This window comes from Vanellus vanellus (assembly GCF_965231255.1).
Source record: "Vanellus vanellus genome assembly, chromosome: 2".
Classification (NCBI taxonomy): domain Eukaryota; kingdom Metazoa; phylum Chordata; class Aves; order Charadriiformes; family Charadriidae; genus Vanellus; species Vanellus vanellus.
The window spans coordinates 33,051,231-33,070,830 of record NC_138906.1 but is presented as its reverse complement, the minus strand read 5'-3'; the positions used below and the strand labels follow the sequence as shown (position 1 = coordinate 33,070,830).

At 37.6% G+C, this 19,600-nt stretch overlaps 1 protein-coding gene across 1 annotated transcript in view; it reads left to right on the top strand.

Moving 5' to 3' along the window:
* AGMO (alkylglycerol monooxygenase) overlaps window positions 1-19,114 on the top strand; it is a gene marked incomplete at both ends in the record, with an annotated part of 191,276 nt that extends 172,162 nt beyond the window's left edge. Inside the window, one exon of the mRNA XM_082499471.1 lies at window positions 19,069-19,114. Within this exon, the coding sequence (XP_082355597.1) occupies window positions 19,069-19,114 (46 nt within the window). The remainder of the gene's footprint in view (window positions 1-19,068) is intronic.
* Between the last annotated feature and the right edge of the window lie 486 nt (window positions 19,115-19,600).

Sequence of the window (19,600 nt, the reverse complement as noted above, 5' to 3'; positions counted from 1 at the left end):
TGCTTACATTTTTCAAAAGATTATTTATGTATCAAAAAGGTCTGAATGGTGACAGGATGTTCCATGTCCTAATTCATAAACTGTAACTCACAAAAATGCCAAAATGAGACTCTTAACAGTAAGAAAACAAAAACTCAAGCCTAAATTACATGAAAGATTTAAATAGGATTTTTCTCTATACTTGCTACAGAGATGTTTCAACAGCAAACAAAAATGAAAACACGTCTCAGTGTCAACTTTACAGGGATTGATGAGTTAAATGAATATTAATTTCTGTCATTATGTGGACACATGATTAGCTTTTGCTGCATGACACTGCCATGTAGCCTGCAAAATAAAATGTGCATTCCTTAGCACATCAACCTGGCAAGGTTCCTTTGTCAGGGAAAGGGACTTCAGAGGGATTTTAACCTTCTCAATGAGACTTATATCCCAGATGCACCTGTTTGAAGCTACCTGTAAACCTTTTTCAGAAAAGAAAGTCTTCTAGAGTTTCATAAAATGGTATCTGATTTCTGAAAGAATTATTTTTTTCGACCTGATCCGCCATCTGTTTGAACTACCATACTAGTTTCTTATTGGAAAGGAACAAAGATCTCACTTTAAATTGGCCACTCAGAAGGCTCGTATCAATGAATCTCCATGCAACTTCTCTAATTTGAGATTTGGTGTGTTTCTGATAAGATACAAGATTTAGGATTTATAGCTGAAGTTTACTACGTACATTTTATTTCCTTGAAATGTTATATTTGTTTATGTAAATGTATTTGTTTTGTTTTCACTTTTACTTGTAGTTCCATGCCACATTCAAAGGAAATGTTCCTAACATACATGTTTTGTTTTCTGTCTCTTTTTTTTTGTGTATTCATTACTATGATATTGAGTGCTGCTTCAGCTAGGCATTCCACAAATATATGTACACAATAAATCTTTTGTGATGGATTACCAGGCCACACAATTATTTACAGAAACCACGCAAATGCTCCAAGGGGTAATTAATTAATTATGTGAATTAATAAATATAAAAATTAATGATGTGGATTACTATAATGCTATGTAATTTATTATATTTTACTCCTGGAAAATTCCAAAGCACTCTCTAGGCTACATTAGTCACTTCAGACACTCTGGTGTAGAAAATATATTCCTGTTCTGTGGTATGTTATTAGATTTTAGCTGGAGCATGCAGAGAAAAGCTGTCTCATACAGCCGGAAATTTGAGGATCTGTAATCCCATTGTATGTGTGCTTCTTAGAGTGTGCTGTGGCTTCCCTGATCTTTTTGTTGAATGTAGCAGTTATAGATTTTGTGATTTTATTACAGATTAGAGTTTAGCAAAGCATTCGGGGAAATAATTTTAGCTTGTGTTATGTTCTGTTGGTTTTTCTGGACAAGATATTTGTTTGCGTGGTTTCTTATCACTGTGGGAACTAAACTTGATTCAGAAAGTTCTTCCAGTCATATGTTTCTAATACCCATATCCCCTGTAACTCCTGTACATTTGTGTTTCATATTGTTTCATATTGTGGAATTGAGATATGTAATGGATTTCTAGTGTGTATATATATATTTGTTTATAATGTCCTCATCACTACAATACCTGAGCAGCGATAATAATCCAAGTTCCGAACTGGTCCATCATATCCACTTCGCATAGAGGTGACTTACAATAGCCATATTTGTTCTTTAGTGCCTTAGGCAGAGAAAATGACACCCTACCTGTCAGCTCCTCATTTGCACTTCCTTGTCTGCCTGTCTTTTTTTTCTTTTTCCCTCTTGACCCAGAAGCTACTCTCCTTCACCCATGAGCTAAACTTGTTGAAACATTCTGAGTGTTTCGTCACAGTTTTCCTCCAGGCCTTCAAAGGTATACCAATATAAAGAAATGTTCCTTTTTCCCTATTCAAAGAGAACATATGACTTAGGAAGCAGTTTAACGATATCAGTATATAAATCTTTAATACTGTTACCATTAACTAAAATTCTTTGACCTTTTTGCCCCGTAATTTATTCTGATATGTTGTCATCATCCATGTATTCACGGATGGAGTCCGATGTGAGTTGTCCAGGATGGGAACTGGGTATGTGAGGGGCTGGTACATGAGAAAAACATGCATGTAGTTCCTACCACGGGTGGTACATCAGGCCAGGCATTGGTACACTGGTACCAGCACAGCTTGACACAGGCTGCTCTGGTGGCAGAGTGGCAAGATAAAGTGACTGAAGAGGGCAAAGCTAAAAAGACCAGGGGTTTATTGTTTGTTTTTATTGCTGTTGGTAGTGAGGGCTGTGGTGTAACAGCAGGATGGTGAGTAGAAAAGTGGAGGGGGAAAAAAAAAAAAACAACAAAGAAAAAGAGGTGGAACTACACGGGGAGTTATAACCATCACTATGCGAGGAGCATTTTATTTCCTTTTAATCAACTACACCTTCTGCACAACTCCCGGATTAAGGTTTTACACCATCAAAATGGAACTCTCCTTTGATTTGTTTTCTAAGTGAATATATCCCAGTACAATGCTCCATAAAAAGAACATGGGTTCATGAAGATAAAATCATGAATATAGGTCTGGTTGGGTTTGCATATTTTTTTGTACTCTAAAATTGGTTACTTATGTTAAAGATATATAAATAGATGTTACTTCTTTCTCTCACACATTTTCCAGACAATTATATTTCAGTATGGAATATAAATTCACATAGCAATAAGCAGACTTTGAATTCATAAGACTGGCAAACCCCTTGGCAAAATAACAGAAATACAAAAAATATATTTTTCACTTTACAATTATTGCTTTTCCTTATTATCGATGTGTGGGGGAGAAGAACTTTACAATAAGCCCCTTCAAGGCCTGTTTTGGAAACTGTGCATAGGGATACCATCACAAAGTGGCCTTTGCTGTTTCTTCATAGCAGCCTGTGGAAGATCCCAGGTCCAGCTCACCCTGAGTGGATGAAGATATCCTCCAAGATCCACCTCCTGTGCTACAGTTCCCCAGTATTTTAGCACGGCTCATGGTCTGGTGAGCACAGTAAAGCATGTTGATCCAATCCCTATTCCACGGAACAGAATCAGCCCTGTGATAAGGTCCCACGGAAAGCTAGTAGCTACAGCTAGAACAAACCTATGCATTTAAATTAAATCACTGTGTGGGTTTATTTAATGAAGAACTCATGTTTGTTTATTCAAAGATACAACATCTGTGTCCAGACTTGTTTGGTTCCTTTTCATATTATCCCTGAATGCATTTACATAAGACTGTAGACTGATAAGCTTTTTTTCAGTCTATGGATAGCTCATTCATTTTTTCCCCCCACTGGTTAGTGGCAACTACAGGTGCTTATAAATAACGTTTTAAACCAGTTAACTTCTCCTTTATTCCAGAAATCGGTTATCTCTGATCGTCTTATTATAATACCGGTAGTAAATCCCTTTAGATACAGACTAATCTTCTTGCAGTATCTGACAATAATTTCTTTAACAATAAGGAGGAGACTCAACGCCATACTCCAAATTGTCTGTAATAGCCTCTCCTCAGGTTCTATTATCTGTCATCACTATAGATGTGCCTATAAGTCTTTTATAAGATTATCTTGTTGCTAAAGCTATTTTACTCATCTGGACATCATTTGTTTTATGATGCAATATTTGTTCTCATAGCTGAAAAAATAAATGGATTTCTTTCAGGCTTTCAGGGTTAATCCTGTAGTTTTTATGTGCGTACTCCTATAGACTTCAGTAAGATTACTGTTGTGAGTAAGGATTGCAAGATTAGATCTTGTGTCACATATATATGAATTTGTCAGAAGTGTGTCTACACTTCTATAACCCTGTCCCCTTTCACTCTCCCGCTTTAATAAATATGTTATCATAAAAATTATTTTCCATATTTTCTGTATGATTCAGTATTTAAGTATGCAGGTTTTCAACAAAAAAGAAAAGTAATGTTGTGTTTTTATAGTACTGCTGAAAGTATGATTTGGCTGATGTATATGCATAACTGCAAAAAGCTTCTATTCTGAGAGTGCTTGAAGGACATAAAAAATAGGAGGTACTTTGAGTAAAAATGGAATAATTCATTACGAGTCAGTTGAGGGGTAGAAAAATAATTAAAAGAGCTAGCACAGCAAAGTATTTCAAATAACTAAAACTAGAGATGAACATATACTATTACCTAGGTTAATTCTAGGTTAATTAGGCATCAGCTAAACCTCTTTGATCCTTAGCGAACAATTGAAAAAGATTACGTTCTTATTTAAATAGGTAGTGGGGGATTGATTCTTATTGTCACAAAGGGACACTATCTTGGGCAACCATCTGATATTTTTAAAGACCTCTGCCGCTTAGTTCGGGGAAAAAAGGGAGGATTGTTCACTTTTTAGCTGCTAGGTTATCAGATTCTATGTTACAGATACTTGGACAAGAAAGCAGAAAGGTCAGGCACTAGTTCTTTTGGAAGTGCAATGAATGAGTTGCAAAGGAGAAAGTGAGACAGGGCAGAATCAAGCTTTAGTGTGTAACACAGGCAGCAAAATTCCCATAACTCTTTCCCCTGTTTGAACAGTTTTGTGTAAGGTGTGGCTTAAATATAGTAGTTTTTTTCTGAATTTGTGACTTCTCACCAGCCCAGACTCACTGACTTCTCATGGTTTGGTCAAGCAAAACCACTTTCTTCCTCTTCCATTCCTGGAAGGATTCGTACGTGATCCATCTTGCTGGTGGTTTCTACCTCTAAGGGGAGAGCAGCAGCCTGCATGCCTGAGCCATGAGATCACCACTCAGAGTGGATCCAACTTCTTATCCTTATGGCTTAGAAATATTGTATCTACCACGCTGGATTTGACTTCACCAGCTTTAAAGCTTCTCTGGTCTGAAGGAGCACTCAGACACCCTCTTACAGAATACTTTTGTGGAAACTGTCAAACCAAAGCTATTGCTCTGTCTGGGGAATGTACTGGCTTGGAGAGCAGCTCAGGTCTGAGTGCAAGAACGTTGGTAGCATACTTTGATCATTGAACAGATGTAGAAGTAGGTTTCTTATGTCTAGGCAGTGATCAAGACAAAACCAATAAGAACGTTTTGGGGACTGAATGTAAATGAAAGGTCTTGATGAACAATGGGGCAGAGGGGGGAAGCCCCGGGGAAGACTGGTTGGTGGCTGTTCAAGTAGCCTGCTGCGAGCCTTTAAACGGTCATTCAGACGTCTTGTGGGGAGAATGCCTTTTTAATTGTTTGTTGGGGAGAATTACTGCTTTTATAGAGCTGCTCTTTCCCAAAGCACTTTTCCAAAGCTTTTGGCAGACAACATTGATTATCTGCTTCCTTTCCCTGTTGATAGACAGATGTTTCTTCATTTCATAGCAAGAGAGGCTGTGGCAGAAGGGGAAGGCACTGACAGCACCGCAGGTAGCAAACAGGTGCAGCCATGAACCAGACTGACAGAGCTGTCCTTAAAATAAGCAAATAAACTAGTGAACTGTAAGCTTAACTGATAGTACTTCTGTTGATTCACTGAGCACTGAATAACTATTAAATTCAGGGTTTTTACAGTCTTTTGTATGTGCTGTTCTTGCTGTTTGCACATCAGCTATAACTACTTTTCCATTTTTACTTGCATTAACTAACTGTGCTTTAATTGGACTAATTAAGTCCATTTAAGAAATACTTACATAATGCTTCAAAAGGTAGAACTGGAGAAAAATATTGAAGGGTGTCAGTATAAGGGCTTTGAACCCGCTATGTAAACTGTCCAGAGCAGAAGCATACACTTCTGACCAAGTATAGCTATGAAAAGATCATTGGACATCAATACGCAGAGGAAGAAATGGTAGATGTGCATAATTACCAAACAGTATCATAAGCCACATCCTAATGTAATGTCATTTCATAATGAAATTTATGAGGTAGCTGATGTTATATACAATTCTTGGCCGAATGAATGTGTAATATAACTTTGCATATGTATTTTCTTTGACTTCAGAGTTACACTAGGGATAAAAATGGCCCCACAATTCAAAATCAAATCCATATTGTGACATTCAGCCTACAGTCTGATGGAAGAAACAAATCTTTCTCGAAAATGCATAGGATATACGTATTTTCTATATTCGCTTGAATTTCTGTGTACGTATATGTATAGATACACACGCTTCTATGAGCGCTATCTTTTCAATAGGGCGCAGTATCATTTTTTCCCTGAATAGGCTTTCATAATTAAGGTCTTTATTCTCATCACTAAATTTCTGCTCAAGAGGGGAAAATGGGGAGCATTACTGCATGCTTTCACCTTTTTATTATAGTTTGAAATCCAGAAAAAATTCTTTTCGAACACTTTTAGTGTTTAGGCAATCAGTACCTGTGCTGCCAAGGCTTATTGAAAGCAGCTGGATGCCTGCCTCTGTCCTCCCCCTTTCTTGGAACTGCTGCCAGAACAGGTAGTCAGAAACGGAAAGTAGAGAAATATTTGAGCATCTGTGCTCTCTCTCTCGCAGGAAAACAGCTGTGGCTTCCATAGGAAGCACTCATTTTTTCCCATCAGCCAAGACTCTGGATACCCTTGGGTCCAGTTTTGGCACAGCAAGCCAAGTAGGATGCAGTTTATGGCTTAAAACTTATGAGAGAAACCGTTCAGGCGGTCCCATCCCTGGCAGAACATTGAGAGAAATTCCCCAGGCTGCAAGCCACATGTGGGCCTCTGACCTTTTATTAGCACACCATGGGAGAGGTTAACAATTGTTGAGACTTCAGTCCACCCTTTGACATACAAATACAACAATACCAAGTAGCCTTTCCAAAACAAGCATATTTAGGGCACAACATCTTTTTTAATCTAGGATTCCACATGGCGGGGGGTGGGGGTGGGGAAACGACACCCAAAAATTTAGACTAAGAAAAGGGTATATTTCTCTAAAACTGAAGCCTGGGTTGGTATTTTTTCCAACATTCTGCAATTGTTAATGATATAGTGATTTGTGACTTTTTAAAACCAATGTAATTGTGAGATGGAAACATATTCTCACGCCATTTTTTAGCTCTTCATGTGGTCAGTGCCATGAGTTATGGAACTAAGATTGCTAAATAGCTGGAGCGATATAAGAAATGCATGCAATTATCTGATTGGACGTCCATTGTGTTTATCCAAGTGCATGATTGTTAAGATTAAAATAAACCCTATGAATTCAGAATATGAGGCTTGTCAGAGGAAAAAAAATCACAGAAGACCAAATCTGTGTCTTTTTGAGATGTCACTGTCTTCTCAGCACTACTGTGGTGAATGAAACTATCTTAGTTTTTAGTAAGACAGGGATTGGAAAGTAACTCCTTTTTGGTGAAACAGAATCACTGTCTGTTTTGCAGCTAAGGAGCTGTAAAGACTAAATGTCTTGCTTCTTCTATGGCAAAGAATGCAAACTGACTACCCCAGCGTCCCAGGTTTTTACCATATCTCCTTGGTTATTCTTTCACAGTCTTAGAGGCAGATGATTTTGACGGTGCAGTCCCATGTTTTTAGTGCAGTGTGTATGCTGAGTGTAAAAGAGGAGTGAGCTAGATCGTGCTTCCGCCATCAGTCTTTGCAGCTATCATCTGAAGAGGCAATGAAAGCTGATCTATAAATGTAATAATCCTATGACTACTCTGACGGGAAGCAAGTTCAACTCTGTTCAATGCCAGAAACTGGAAAAAAAATATTAAAGAAGCAGCAGATCCAGCTTTTTGTCCTTCTACTAAGGTGACAACCACATCTGAGAATGAAATCGGTGAAGTCTTGCACAAGGTTGGTTATGGCAAAAAAAAGTAGTTGCTAAGTAATGGTTGTTCCATGTGCTAAGCAGTCTCATCTTTATTAACCACTGTTGGCAAAGTAGATCTTGGCAAATTTTAGTTAGAGGTGAAGAGTCCTTTTGCATTCATTGTGAATAAACAGAAATAGCGGGCTGATGGGGAGCCTGCACTGGAGAAGGATCAAGTACAGCTGCTCCATAGACACGTGCCTATCTAACCATCTAAACACATTTCGTAGCTTCCTTACATAGCTGATTCCAATGCTATACCATCCTTATAGCCAGCTATTATGTCATGAAAATGTTAGTTTAAAAAGATTTTTTTTTTTTTTTTTACCCTGAGCAGTAGTTTATAATCTTCTTTTCTGTATGTATTATTCTTTTACACATCAGAAGATTGATCTTATTGCTCCTCCTGAGTCTTTTTTTTTTTTTCTTAAGAATGCACAGCAGAATTTCTTCAAGCTTTCCTACACGTCAACTTTTCTAAACCTTTTCTCATTCTTGTTGTCTGCTTCATGACTATATCTAGCTTATCTATGCTTCCTTAAAGACTTCATCACCTTTCAATACACCTGGATCAATACATAGGGGCTACGTGAAATGCTTCTGTTAATATCTTCCACATTGAAACTGGCATCTTTTTGTATCAGCACTGTATGGTGAAGACGTATTGTGCTTGTGAACTGTTCCAACAGTTTGCTTTTTTTTTTTCTGACGAATGATTATTCCTCACTACGTATTTGTGTACTTTGTTTCTCTTAAGTCTGGTATCTTCCATTTCTATTAAATTACACATTTTCTTCAGGTTCTCCAGAGTTTTTTAAAACCATTATTAAATCTCCTCCTGTTTTCCAGGAAAAGAAAAATGTTTCATAGTTCTTTGTATTTTAGAAATATTATGATATACATGCCTGCTTTTAAATCTGAATTCTGATTTCCCTCTCATTTTGTGATATAATAATTGGTTCTTCCTTTCTGAAGTTTCTTCTTCCACTCAGTTCTGTAGCCTCCATACAGAAGTTTCATTTAGACCCTAGGTTTCCTAGTAGAAAGTCCCATGGATCACTTCCATTAATTTTATTTCTTTTTTTTCTATAAGCTAATTAAATAATACAACTACATTGTCTTGACATAATGAGTAGGAATATCAATGATTTTAGTATATCTGTGGTTAATGTTGATAGCAACAACTTTTAATAATCAAAAAATGGTGAGTTTTGGGAATGGGAGTTTCCCCGGACAAGAATAGAAGCAACAAGCCAGAACACAGGAAGAGTGTCTTGAGAGTAGGCAAGAAAGAGAGACACCAATAGCCAGAAGTAGATCTACTTTTCCATGTAAAGGGATGGACAGAGGGCTGGACTGACCTCAGCGCATTTTTCTTCTCCTTGGAACTTAAAAACAGTCACAGTTTACTGCTTTTGGCTTCAAAAGAGGGTTGGCCGGCAGGATGGGTGTGTTCTGTCTATCTTTAACTTGGATGTGTATCTTCTATGGTAACATTTTTCCTCTACAGTATCAATGAATATTAACCCATTTCCTTCGTTCAGAAGTTGGGTTTTTGTGTGGATGTTTTTTTTGGTTGGTTGATTGGAGGCTGTTCTCAGCACAGAAAAACCAAACCAATGTTCTCCATTTTTCAATGAAAGGATTCATTTCTCCTTACAACGTGTTGGCTTTAAGAACAATCTTCATCTCAAATGACTTTTAGTCTTGATCCTCCTCTGTCTTTCTTGAATACTTTGCTAATGTTTGTTCACTGTGCTGGAAATCCCTTCTGCTTGTCACTCAGTTGTTTTATCCCTCTCTGCACATTCTTATTCCTTTCTTTCACGTTTGCCATTAGTCACAGTAGCCAGCTTTTTCCCATCACTTCTTTTCAACATCTGCAGCAAAGTTTTTCCCGTCAGTGATCTAATGTCTGTGGGTTATAGTTAAAGACTGGGATTATTTTTTTTAATATTTTTTTTTCCCCACACAATGGAAAAATCCCCATTTTGGAGCTCGTAGCTAGTCAACTTTCTCTCAAGAGGATATTTAGTCTACCAGTGAGTGGAGATCTTCCACTTTGCAGCCACCTTTGTTAGAGCTCTCCAGGCTGACAGTGCTCTCAGTTCTGTTCATCACCCTGCCAGGGTGCTTACGCACAATAGCCACGCTCTGAAATGAAACCATCTGTGTAGAAACACAATATTTTATGTCTGCTAACGATGGAGAGATTGGACACTGACTTACCTAACGTTTTTCCTGCAATGTCAGTATAGGATTGTATTAAACTGGCATAAAAATGAAGGGACTGAAGGTATTGGTTTATCTCTGTAGACGCTTATTTGGTGAATGTTACAGCTAGGTAATGTTACAGCTAGGTAGTATCCAGTCCAAATTCTGAAATGTTACGTGTAGCAATTTTTCCTCTGCATTCAAACTACAATTATCTCTTCTTTCTGTAGCTGTAATTTTCCTGTGTTTTCAAGGAAGTAGGCAGGCATAAAGAAGATGTCCCTCCTGCACGAGCTCCTTTAAATGAATTTGCCCCATCTTTTAAGTAAAAATGTACTTCAGCCCAGGATTAAGCAGTATGGTACCTAAACTTTTCTTAAACCCATGACTGTATAAAAAGAATACCTTTATTCTTGCCCCGGAAATATACATGTCCAGTCTTTCTCACGTAGAGTATTGCATTTAAAAGCATTCAATTCTTTAGCCTAAAAGAATAATTTAAATTGATTAAATATAAGATCTCTGTGGTAAACTATCGATTAAACTAAAATGAACTTCGTATTTCTTGAAGAAGGGAGATTAAACTGCTCTTTACATATAATTTAAATAATATCTTTAAAAGTGAAATAGTTCTTTGCAGATGTCTGCTTTACCCCCCAACTTGTGTTTGAGCTATAAATGATGCAGTGGGGTGTATGTAATTATGCTACAGCTGCTGACAGGCATAAAAGTAAATGAGATGTTTCATCTCAATGGGTACATTTCCTGTTTAAATGTTTAAGAAAATAAACTCAACAGCTTTAGCCAAACTGGGACAGGACTATCTCAAATATTTCGTTTCTGCAATGAACAGCTATTAATAACCCTTTCAATCTCATTTGGCCTGTTAGCCTGCAACAGATTAAACTGTTATGTTTACAGATTGAGTATGTTTTGTCTTCTTAACTTTTACGGAAGCTTTATTTTTAATTCTTCATTTAAAATATAATAATTGAGAAAATTTCCATACCTGGTGTTTCTCAACCTTGAGGGAAAATGAATGCTGAAAAATTGCAGAATATTTAAAATAAAAAGGGTGAAATTCAGAACTAAGGTCTTCTAAAACTGTTCATCTTTGAACTTGTTTTTCAGTACTGTTTTGTCAAAAATGAAACTAAAGCAATATGAAAGAACAATAAACAGAAATTGTAAAATATTACTGTGCTCTAGAATGTGTAACAAAGTATATATTTTGTTTGCAGGTTTTATGAAATTTTTAAGCTCAGATGATGATTGACAATTTTTAATTACTAAATAATTTTTTAGGATGTATTTGCAAAACAGTGAAACAGACTCAGTCCAAAAGTTATTTAAAAATGTTCATTGAACAGCTAAGAAGACTTTTTTGTTTAAGAGGGTTTTACTTTGGGGACAACTTGACACAGCTAAACGCTTAAGAATGATCTAGGAATTTATAGATGGAATTAGGTAACTTCTCAGATGTTTGAATAACATATTTTAAAACAAATTTCATACTGAAGAGATGCAGATAGTTTCTGGATGTGTTAATGAGTATAATGTTGACACTGTCTCCAGATTGCATTAGCTCATCACAAGGTGAAGATTTAATGATTATTAACATGCTTTGGAGTTCCTATTCACATGACTGGCAGTAAAGCTTCCCACTTTAGTATTTTTTTTCTCTTTTGGGGAATGAGGTAAAACCTTCCTAATCCTAGTGCTTAGGTTGTGGATTATTCTGTGACCCAAGAGAGAAGGAATTTCATAGGTAACAGTTAAATAGGGTACATATTTCTACATGAGTGATTTGAGAGGCTGTGGGCTGGTTTCTCCTGATTGAAGGACGTGATACAAGATACCATGCTGGATGCACGTAAGCCATTTTAGGTCTAAACATAACTGCAATAGCTCTGCCTGTGTAAAAATCCCCACATATTTAGCTGAGGGATGTGACTTACTAGCCTGCGTGCAATGCCAGGAAAGTCGGAGTCAACCTGGTGCTGTGCTGAGAGAGATTTAGCAGCTTATGTCCTTGCTAGCTCAGGCATCTCTGCAGTGCACTTGATTTCATACTGGGGATGTGCCCAGCTGTGAAAGCAACAGAAGAATACATATCCTTTCTCCGGATCTTTCTTTGTCTTTCCTGGATAGGTAATATAAGCCTTTTAAGGTATGGGGGCTTTTGCAGCCTATGTTTTCATGCATTATCTAGCCTTAGAGTCTCAGACCATATTTTAATAAAAGAAGGAATGTTTAAAACATTTAACAGAGTAGGAAGGACATGTATATATCACTTCCCTATTATTTTCTCATTATCTGTTAATAATGAAGTATAAAACTAATGAGGTAAATCGTAGTAGCAAGAAACCAGTCTGTGAGTGAACTATCAATATGCTTTGTGGGAGCTGAAGATACTTGGCTCAATCCTGTGTGTGCCAATGGTCTCTTAATAGACACCTTGTTCTATGTCAGGGGCACGATGAATCTGTGAGATATGTGCTGCACCAATAGGCTGAATGTGTGTCATGAACCCATATGGAGCATTTCCAGACATCCTACTACTTTCACAGAAAACGCGGACAAATGCTGTGAAGCCACTATTATTATAGTTGTCACTGTTCCCTTCTATCCACAGTGACTTCATCAAACAATAAATAAATAAATAAAAATCAGCTTCCCGCTGTCTTCTCCATGTATTTCCACGTATATGGAAGGCATCACACAGAGAAGGAACTTTCTTGTTTCTTGGTTTCCCTTTCCAGGTATTGTTATGGCAACTTTTTTGCTAGTGCAATCTTCTTGATCTGTGCACTGTGCACCATTAGTGATTTCTGGATCTGCTGTTAATGCCATGGCATTTGTCTACTAGCCTCAGGCTGCTCATCTCAAAACATTGCACTGAGAATGAAGATCCATGTGTTTATTACCCAAATCCAGGCTTCCAGAACTAGTAAACCACTTTCCCCACTTCTGAGACATATTTTCTATATGTCCTCTGTGTAGTTCAGCACCTGAAGCAGTCCTGTGTAGAGAAGTGGGAAACCAGCAATGGTACTAGTGAAAACCGCACCACTTAGGTATTTGTGAAATCTGGAGTCGTTTGTTCAACCATTTTTTATTAATATTAATATTTTTATTGACTGTTATATCAGTTTGTGCTCTCCACCTTTACTAGAAAAGGACAATGGCGTTACCCAGACAGCCTTCTCAGATAAAGTCTAAAAATTACTCTATCATCAGGGCAACTAGGATGATTAAGGGATTGGAGCACCTCCCTTATAAGGAAAGGCTGAGAGAGCTGGGACTCTTTAGCCTGGAGAAGAGAAGGCTGAGGGGAGACCTTATTATGGCATACAAGTATCTAAAGGGTGGGTTGAAGGAGGATGGAGCCAGGCTCTTTTCATTGGTTCCCAGTGACAGGACGAGGGGCAATGGGCACAAGTTAGAACATAGGAAGTTCCGTTCAAATACACGGAAAAACTTCTTTATGGTGAGGGTGACAGAGCACTGGCACAGGCTGCCCAGGGGGGTTGTGGAGTCCCCTTTTCTGGAGATTTCAAGACCCGCCTGGCTGCAGTCCTGAGTAATGTGCTCTGGGCAATCCTGCTTTGGCAGGGGAGTTGGACTAGATGATCTCTAGAGGTCCCTTTCAACTCTGAAAACTCTGTGATTCCGTGATTCCGTGATTAATATTGATAGTATGAAATGATTTCTGGTGCCTTTGAAGAAGCCATGCCCAGATTTGTAGATAAAGAATATAAAAAGAAACTTAATAATGTTTGATTTACAGCATCAGTTAAACAATTCTCAGCATTGCATTGAGAGGGCTCATTGCTTATCACATTTGCCTGTACCAGGTCCACTTCATGATGTGAATAGCCAAGGGCAAATTTAAGGAATACAGTACCCAGCACAGAGGTATTCAGAGAATTCAGTATCATCAAAAACATGCCCATTCATATGGTGTTGTACTCCAGGTATAGCCAATTAGTTGCATATTTGCAGACTGTCACTGCAGTGAAATTTGGAATAAACACATCTGGGCAGATGTCGTGGATGGAAGTATTTGACACAGTTATGATTAAGCAGAGATTCAAAATGTATTAATACTTCGAGACAGATCAAGAGGTTGAATCTTAGCAGCACTTAGTCAATAACTGGTTTAAAGGTTTACAGAGTAACAACAAAATGACTAAACAGCAACTTAATTACAGATTCAAAGATGGCAAGATTCACACTAACTTACTATAAAGTATCCTGAATCAGTGCATATACTCATGAACAAAAGCACAGATCTCAAATTAAAGCATATGTAGATAAGCAAAGCGTATAAGCGTACGCACGCACACAGACACACACTGGTCTATAACCGCTGAGATCAAAGATCTCTTAATATCGCACAACTCTAGTGAGCTGGTGGGTACCCCTTTTAACTACAATACATGCACGGAGTAATGGAAGAGCATCCACATCCATAAAGCTAACGTATATTTATCATAAATATATAAGTGGAGAGGTGGATGGAAGAGAGGGTAGCCTATAGTTAAAAATTCCCTTTTCTCAAGTTAAATACTCACAATATGCATATTGGCACTCCTCAATGGGTGATAATTGAGCCTTGAGAGGGGTTGTCTTGCCCTGGCCTTCTAGTACTCGAAGTGTTTTGCCTGAGCAGGCATCCCAGCTCAGGGGAGATACTGGCCACAGCCTACTGCAATCCAGAAGAGCTCAAAGGGTCTTTACTAGAACCGTTACTTTTAGGATCCCAAATAATTGACTGTCGTCAGGAACTTTTCCACTCTGTCCCAGCTTGGACAATGAAGTATTTTGATACTTTCCATGATTATGCAAGCACGGGACAAGCTAGGACTTGTGGTCCTGGTACCCCCGTCTCTCTGGCCATGGTCCATATGTTATCAGGAGTGATCAATTATAGTTGTTATCTTCAAATGGTGGGAGCCACGGGGACCAGGCACACTATTGTGTTCTTGGTCTGTTGCTCTCCACCTTTTCTTTCTTCCACGTTAGACCACTGTGTTAAGTTCTGGTCCAGTGTATTCTTATGTGGCCCAGGTGGGGAGGACGTCGCGCCAAGTACCCAGAGACCTAAGGTGAGGCGGGGGAGACTGCACCACCACTGCGGAATCTGCGAAATGTCAGAGAATCATTGATTTAGGTTGGAAGGGATCTGGGGTCTTGTAGTTCAAGCCTCTTTCCCCTCTTTAAAGCAGGGCTACCTGGACATTTGTCTACATTTCTAGACCAATGTCTAAAGCCTTCTAATTGTATCCAGATGAAATCTGCAAAAGGAAAGACATTACATCTAGGCAACTCAGATATACAAAAGAGAAAATGTAGAAAATGCAGAAAATAATATTAGTGATGAACAACAAAGCTAATCATGCAGAAGTGGGTGCCTGAATTTAGCTAATGATTTTAAAGTAGTTTACAGCCTAATAAACTTTGATCATTCCAGTGGGGATTTCCTGTGAAGAGCAGACACAGTTCTGCAGTCAATCCATTAGCAAAGCTATCTTTGTTCTTGTGAAGAATGTTATTTACATTTCTGTAGGCTTATTCAGGGAGGTAATAGGGGCTGTATGGAAATAGAAAGACTGTATGAAAGGAAGTAATGTAAATATTTGGAAGAGGACTGTCCTCTTCCAACAGTCTAAAGCACAGTCTATAATTAATCTGTAGTTATTTGAACAGGTAAGTGTAACAAGTGCTTATATTAAGGTGGCAAAAATTTTGCATTTAACTTTGCTTGATATAAGGTTATGAGAAATTCTGCTTTTAGGCCTAGCTGTTCCATATATGACCACTGTCCACAGTAATTTTTCGTTTGAAGACAGAAGTGAAACTATTGTTCTTATGTAATATTGTTTGGGGAGACCTTTTTTCAGTGTAAAAATAGAAAAAAAGTTGTATACTATTTAATTCTGTCTTTTTATTTCAAAATTGGCTGAATTAGGAAAATGATACCTGAATATTTTTATCACGGGAGAAATATTAGCTGGGTTGGACAATACAAGAAGAAATGAGAATTTCTGTGACAATAATTTAGAAACTAAAAGGGAAAATAAACCAAAACACAAAGCCAAAGACCAACCTGTTAGGGTGCGAGAGAGTTGAATAGAAAGTGCAAAATATCTGCAAATGGGATTCAGGAAATATGTTTTCCCAAGGGCACTAGAGAAATACCGGTCAACTATAGTTCAGGTTGCCTGGTGGAATGCTCTTCTGCTGCTTCCTGCTGCCTACGCTATTGTCTGCTCGAAATTCTGGCACGTATCGTCTCAGCTTTCCATTGCTGACATCACCTGATTGCACCATTCATTCAAGCGGGTCAAGCCTTGTAACTCCAAAATATGTAGCAGCAATCAAAAGAAACTGAACTCCAACCTACACAGCAAGTTTCTGCTTGGTAGCCCCCTACAGCTGGCTCTGCTCAGGGTAGGTCAGCATTATAGCAGCAGAACCAACCAGAATTGCTGTCATGCAAGGGAGGATTTGGCCGCTTAATTTTTTCCCCTGATGTTTGGGTTTTTCTTAAACCCTGTCCCCCACAACCTTGCAGCGTTATTGTTTCACGAATACATTATTTCCATCGAGGACTGGCAGTCCTGACATTGATAGGCAGTGAATCAAGACTTTTATAGCACCGTGAAGCCAAACTAGTTCTGCATATCCACAATGTGCAGTATGTGGTTTTTTATTCTGGATGTAATAACTGCAATTTGAAGTACGCCCCCACAAGCATTGATTGCATGCTTTAAGAAATTCAAAATAAAGAATTTAATTAGGAAAGAAGAAACTGCATCACTCCATTTTAAAAAGAAAAAATCACCCGAGATGTTTTTTTCATTTTCTGGCTATAATAGCAATAACTATCTTTAGCTGAGGACATTTCCTGGGGCTTAATGGCCCATGGCTGTGCTTCAGGTGATCATCATCTCCCAGCAGTCATTAATCCCCTACAAATGCCCCGCACCTCAGTCATTAAATGTGCTTAAACGTGCTTCTTCTGAAAATGAAATACTTCTATATTTAATGCATCTTCCAGGAATAGGAGTGCTCTTTCTGAGGTGAGGAATGAAAGGAGTTTAGTAACGTGTCAGAGAAGTACTAATTATGACAAGTGGGTAAGATCTGTTTCTGGAGATGGCACGACAAAGAATTTTCCCACAGTAAGAGCACGTTATATGTTAAGTCATCATTTTATGTATGTCACGATTCACACTCATCCCAATTACATAACAGCCAAATCAGAAATACAGATAGTTATTTGCAGTTGTTTTTCTTCGATGTGGCATCTCAGCATAGAAATAAGGCATCTCGCAAAACACGGAGAGTATGTGCCTGCAGCACTGCTTAAAATGTCTCTCTGTTCCATAGCTCTAATATAGAGCAGTTTTACAAGGTGGCTGTGATAATGCAAGAAAAAAAACTTAAATCTTTTATCCCTAAAGGTCTGAAATTCTTATAAGTCTTTTGGTGAGAATTTTATGAGTCTTTGGACCACAAATACAGCACCAACAGTGTCATCAGAAGTTTTAAACGCAGTAGATGATAGCCTACACTTGCTCAAGTAGTATTGAAACCTTCAGTGAAAATAGCTGAAGGGAATTTTTCTCGATATAGGTTGATGGGGGACTTCATTTTTTTTTTTTTCATTTGATTGGAATTCTACTTACTGATACATTGCATTACTTCCATCTTGTGCTACTAAGTATGTACTGCGTAGCTTACTTGAAGCCTGTACCTGTCCCAAATAGTTTGAGAGGGATCAGACCTGATTCTATCATATTCCCTTCAATAAATGCAGAATTAGTACCTTTTAGGTGTTATGGTCATTTATTATTTATATTGGACACGTAAATCTCATGTACTTTGCTGAGTGACTGTGTAGATGAGGACAGAAGTAGATTTTCGGGCCATGCATTGTTGAATGTTGAATGTTAAACGATGTTAATGTTAAAATTGGTTCTGTCCCAGTCAGAAGTCACCTTTTGACTGTGGATTGACCTGAGAAAAGAATTATTATAACCTGACTCCAAAATTCCTTCTCTTTTCAATTTTCGCTGTTCCTTCAAGCCACAACAAAAAATCACCCGAACAAAATATCTTTCAGTATAAATTGAATGTTTTGTTTTAACTCATGGTAAAAAAAAAAATCACTTAGTTCAGTACCCCATAACAGCTGTCTTAATTTTGCAATTTCCTAAGTTTAAGAATTTTTTCTAAGTGAAAGACAAAGGTTTCTTTCAGGACATTTAAAATACAAAATTTCCCATACACACGTGTACACACACTTGTTATCCTGCCCTCATGTTCTTTTGAAAAAAGATATTACCTGAATTAGACTTTACCCTGCAAGTGTTCCTACATATCCCAAAGCAGTTTTCAGCAAATAAACTAATGAAAAAAATTATTAGATCTCTCATTAAAATTCACTGACTAAAAAAAAAAGATGCACAGAGCCAAGGACAAGTTAAAGAATATTACATCTTTAAGTTGTTTCCAACGTAGTTTATATCTCTTCATAAACAGCAGGTTGGGGAATAAGTACCTATCTACTGTAGTGCAGCTAGAACACTTATTTTGTCATAGATTATATTTAAGGCTACTTCAGCTACTTGTACCCCACCATGCAACTTACAGTGTCAGCATTCTTCAGACCATTTGCCAAAAAAGCAGTTAACATTTTTGCACCTACCTTCTGTCACAGCTGTTGTTATTATTGTCCTTTCTTATTATATAGGACTCTAAGTACTTCAAATGCAAACTCGATTACAAAGTAGGGAAGGTCATGCAGACTTTGCCAGGTACCTTGTTTTGGTACCATTCAGAAAGAACAAATTCAAACAGGAATGTACACAATAAAGAATAATAGAAAAAAGAAAGCATGCATTCCTAAAGTGAAGTTGTCAGTATACCTAGAATTCTTGTGTAATTTTTCTACTTGAGTGCTCTGTGTTTTCACCCATTCATTATATTTACAGACAAGTGTAATTTAAAAGATGTTATATAACGTTTCTCATTTTAAATTCTGTGTTGTAGGTGTTGTTTTCTCTCTGCGCTGCATTCTGGGGAGTCCAAATTATGAAGCGGATCACTTCATCCAAAGATAAACATCACTGAAGGAGCAGATCTAACATCACTTTCATTATGGAAACAGCACTTTGGAATGACCTGCTAAGTTCCTTGGAATTAATCTGCCATGATTCTTACTGAATCGCAATAATTTCACTTATGATAGGAGAGGTTTGTGATTTCATATGAAGGTCTGAAAGATTTATTAGGATGTGTATTCTTTTTACTTGATTTTTTTTAAAAAAATATTTAATTTCCCCCCAATTTAAATAAAATACTCATTCACAATATATATTTTTACATTCAAAGGATTACAAAGTCTTAGAAACCATGTGAAGCTAATTGCATTTTGCAGTGATTTTGTTAGTAATATGTCATATGTGAAAAGTATTTTTCACAAGATGAATAATTAAAATCATACTTGTTGTAACCTGGCATAAAGTGGCTGACTGTCTTCCTATCGAGGCTAAACATAAACATATGTGAATGTCAGTTTTTC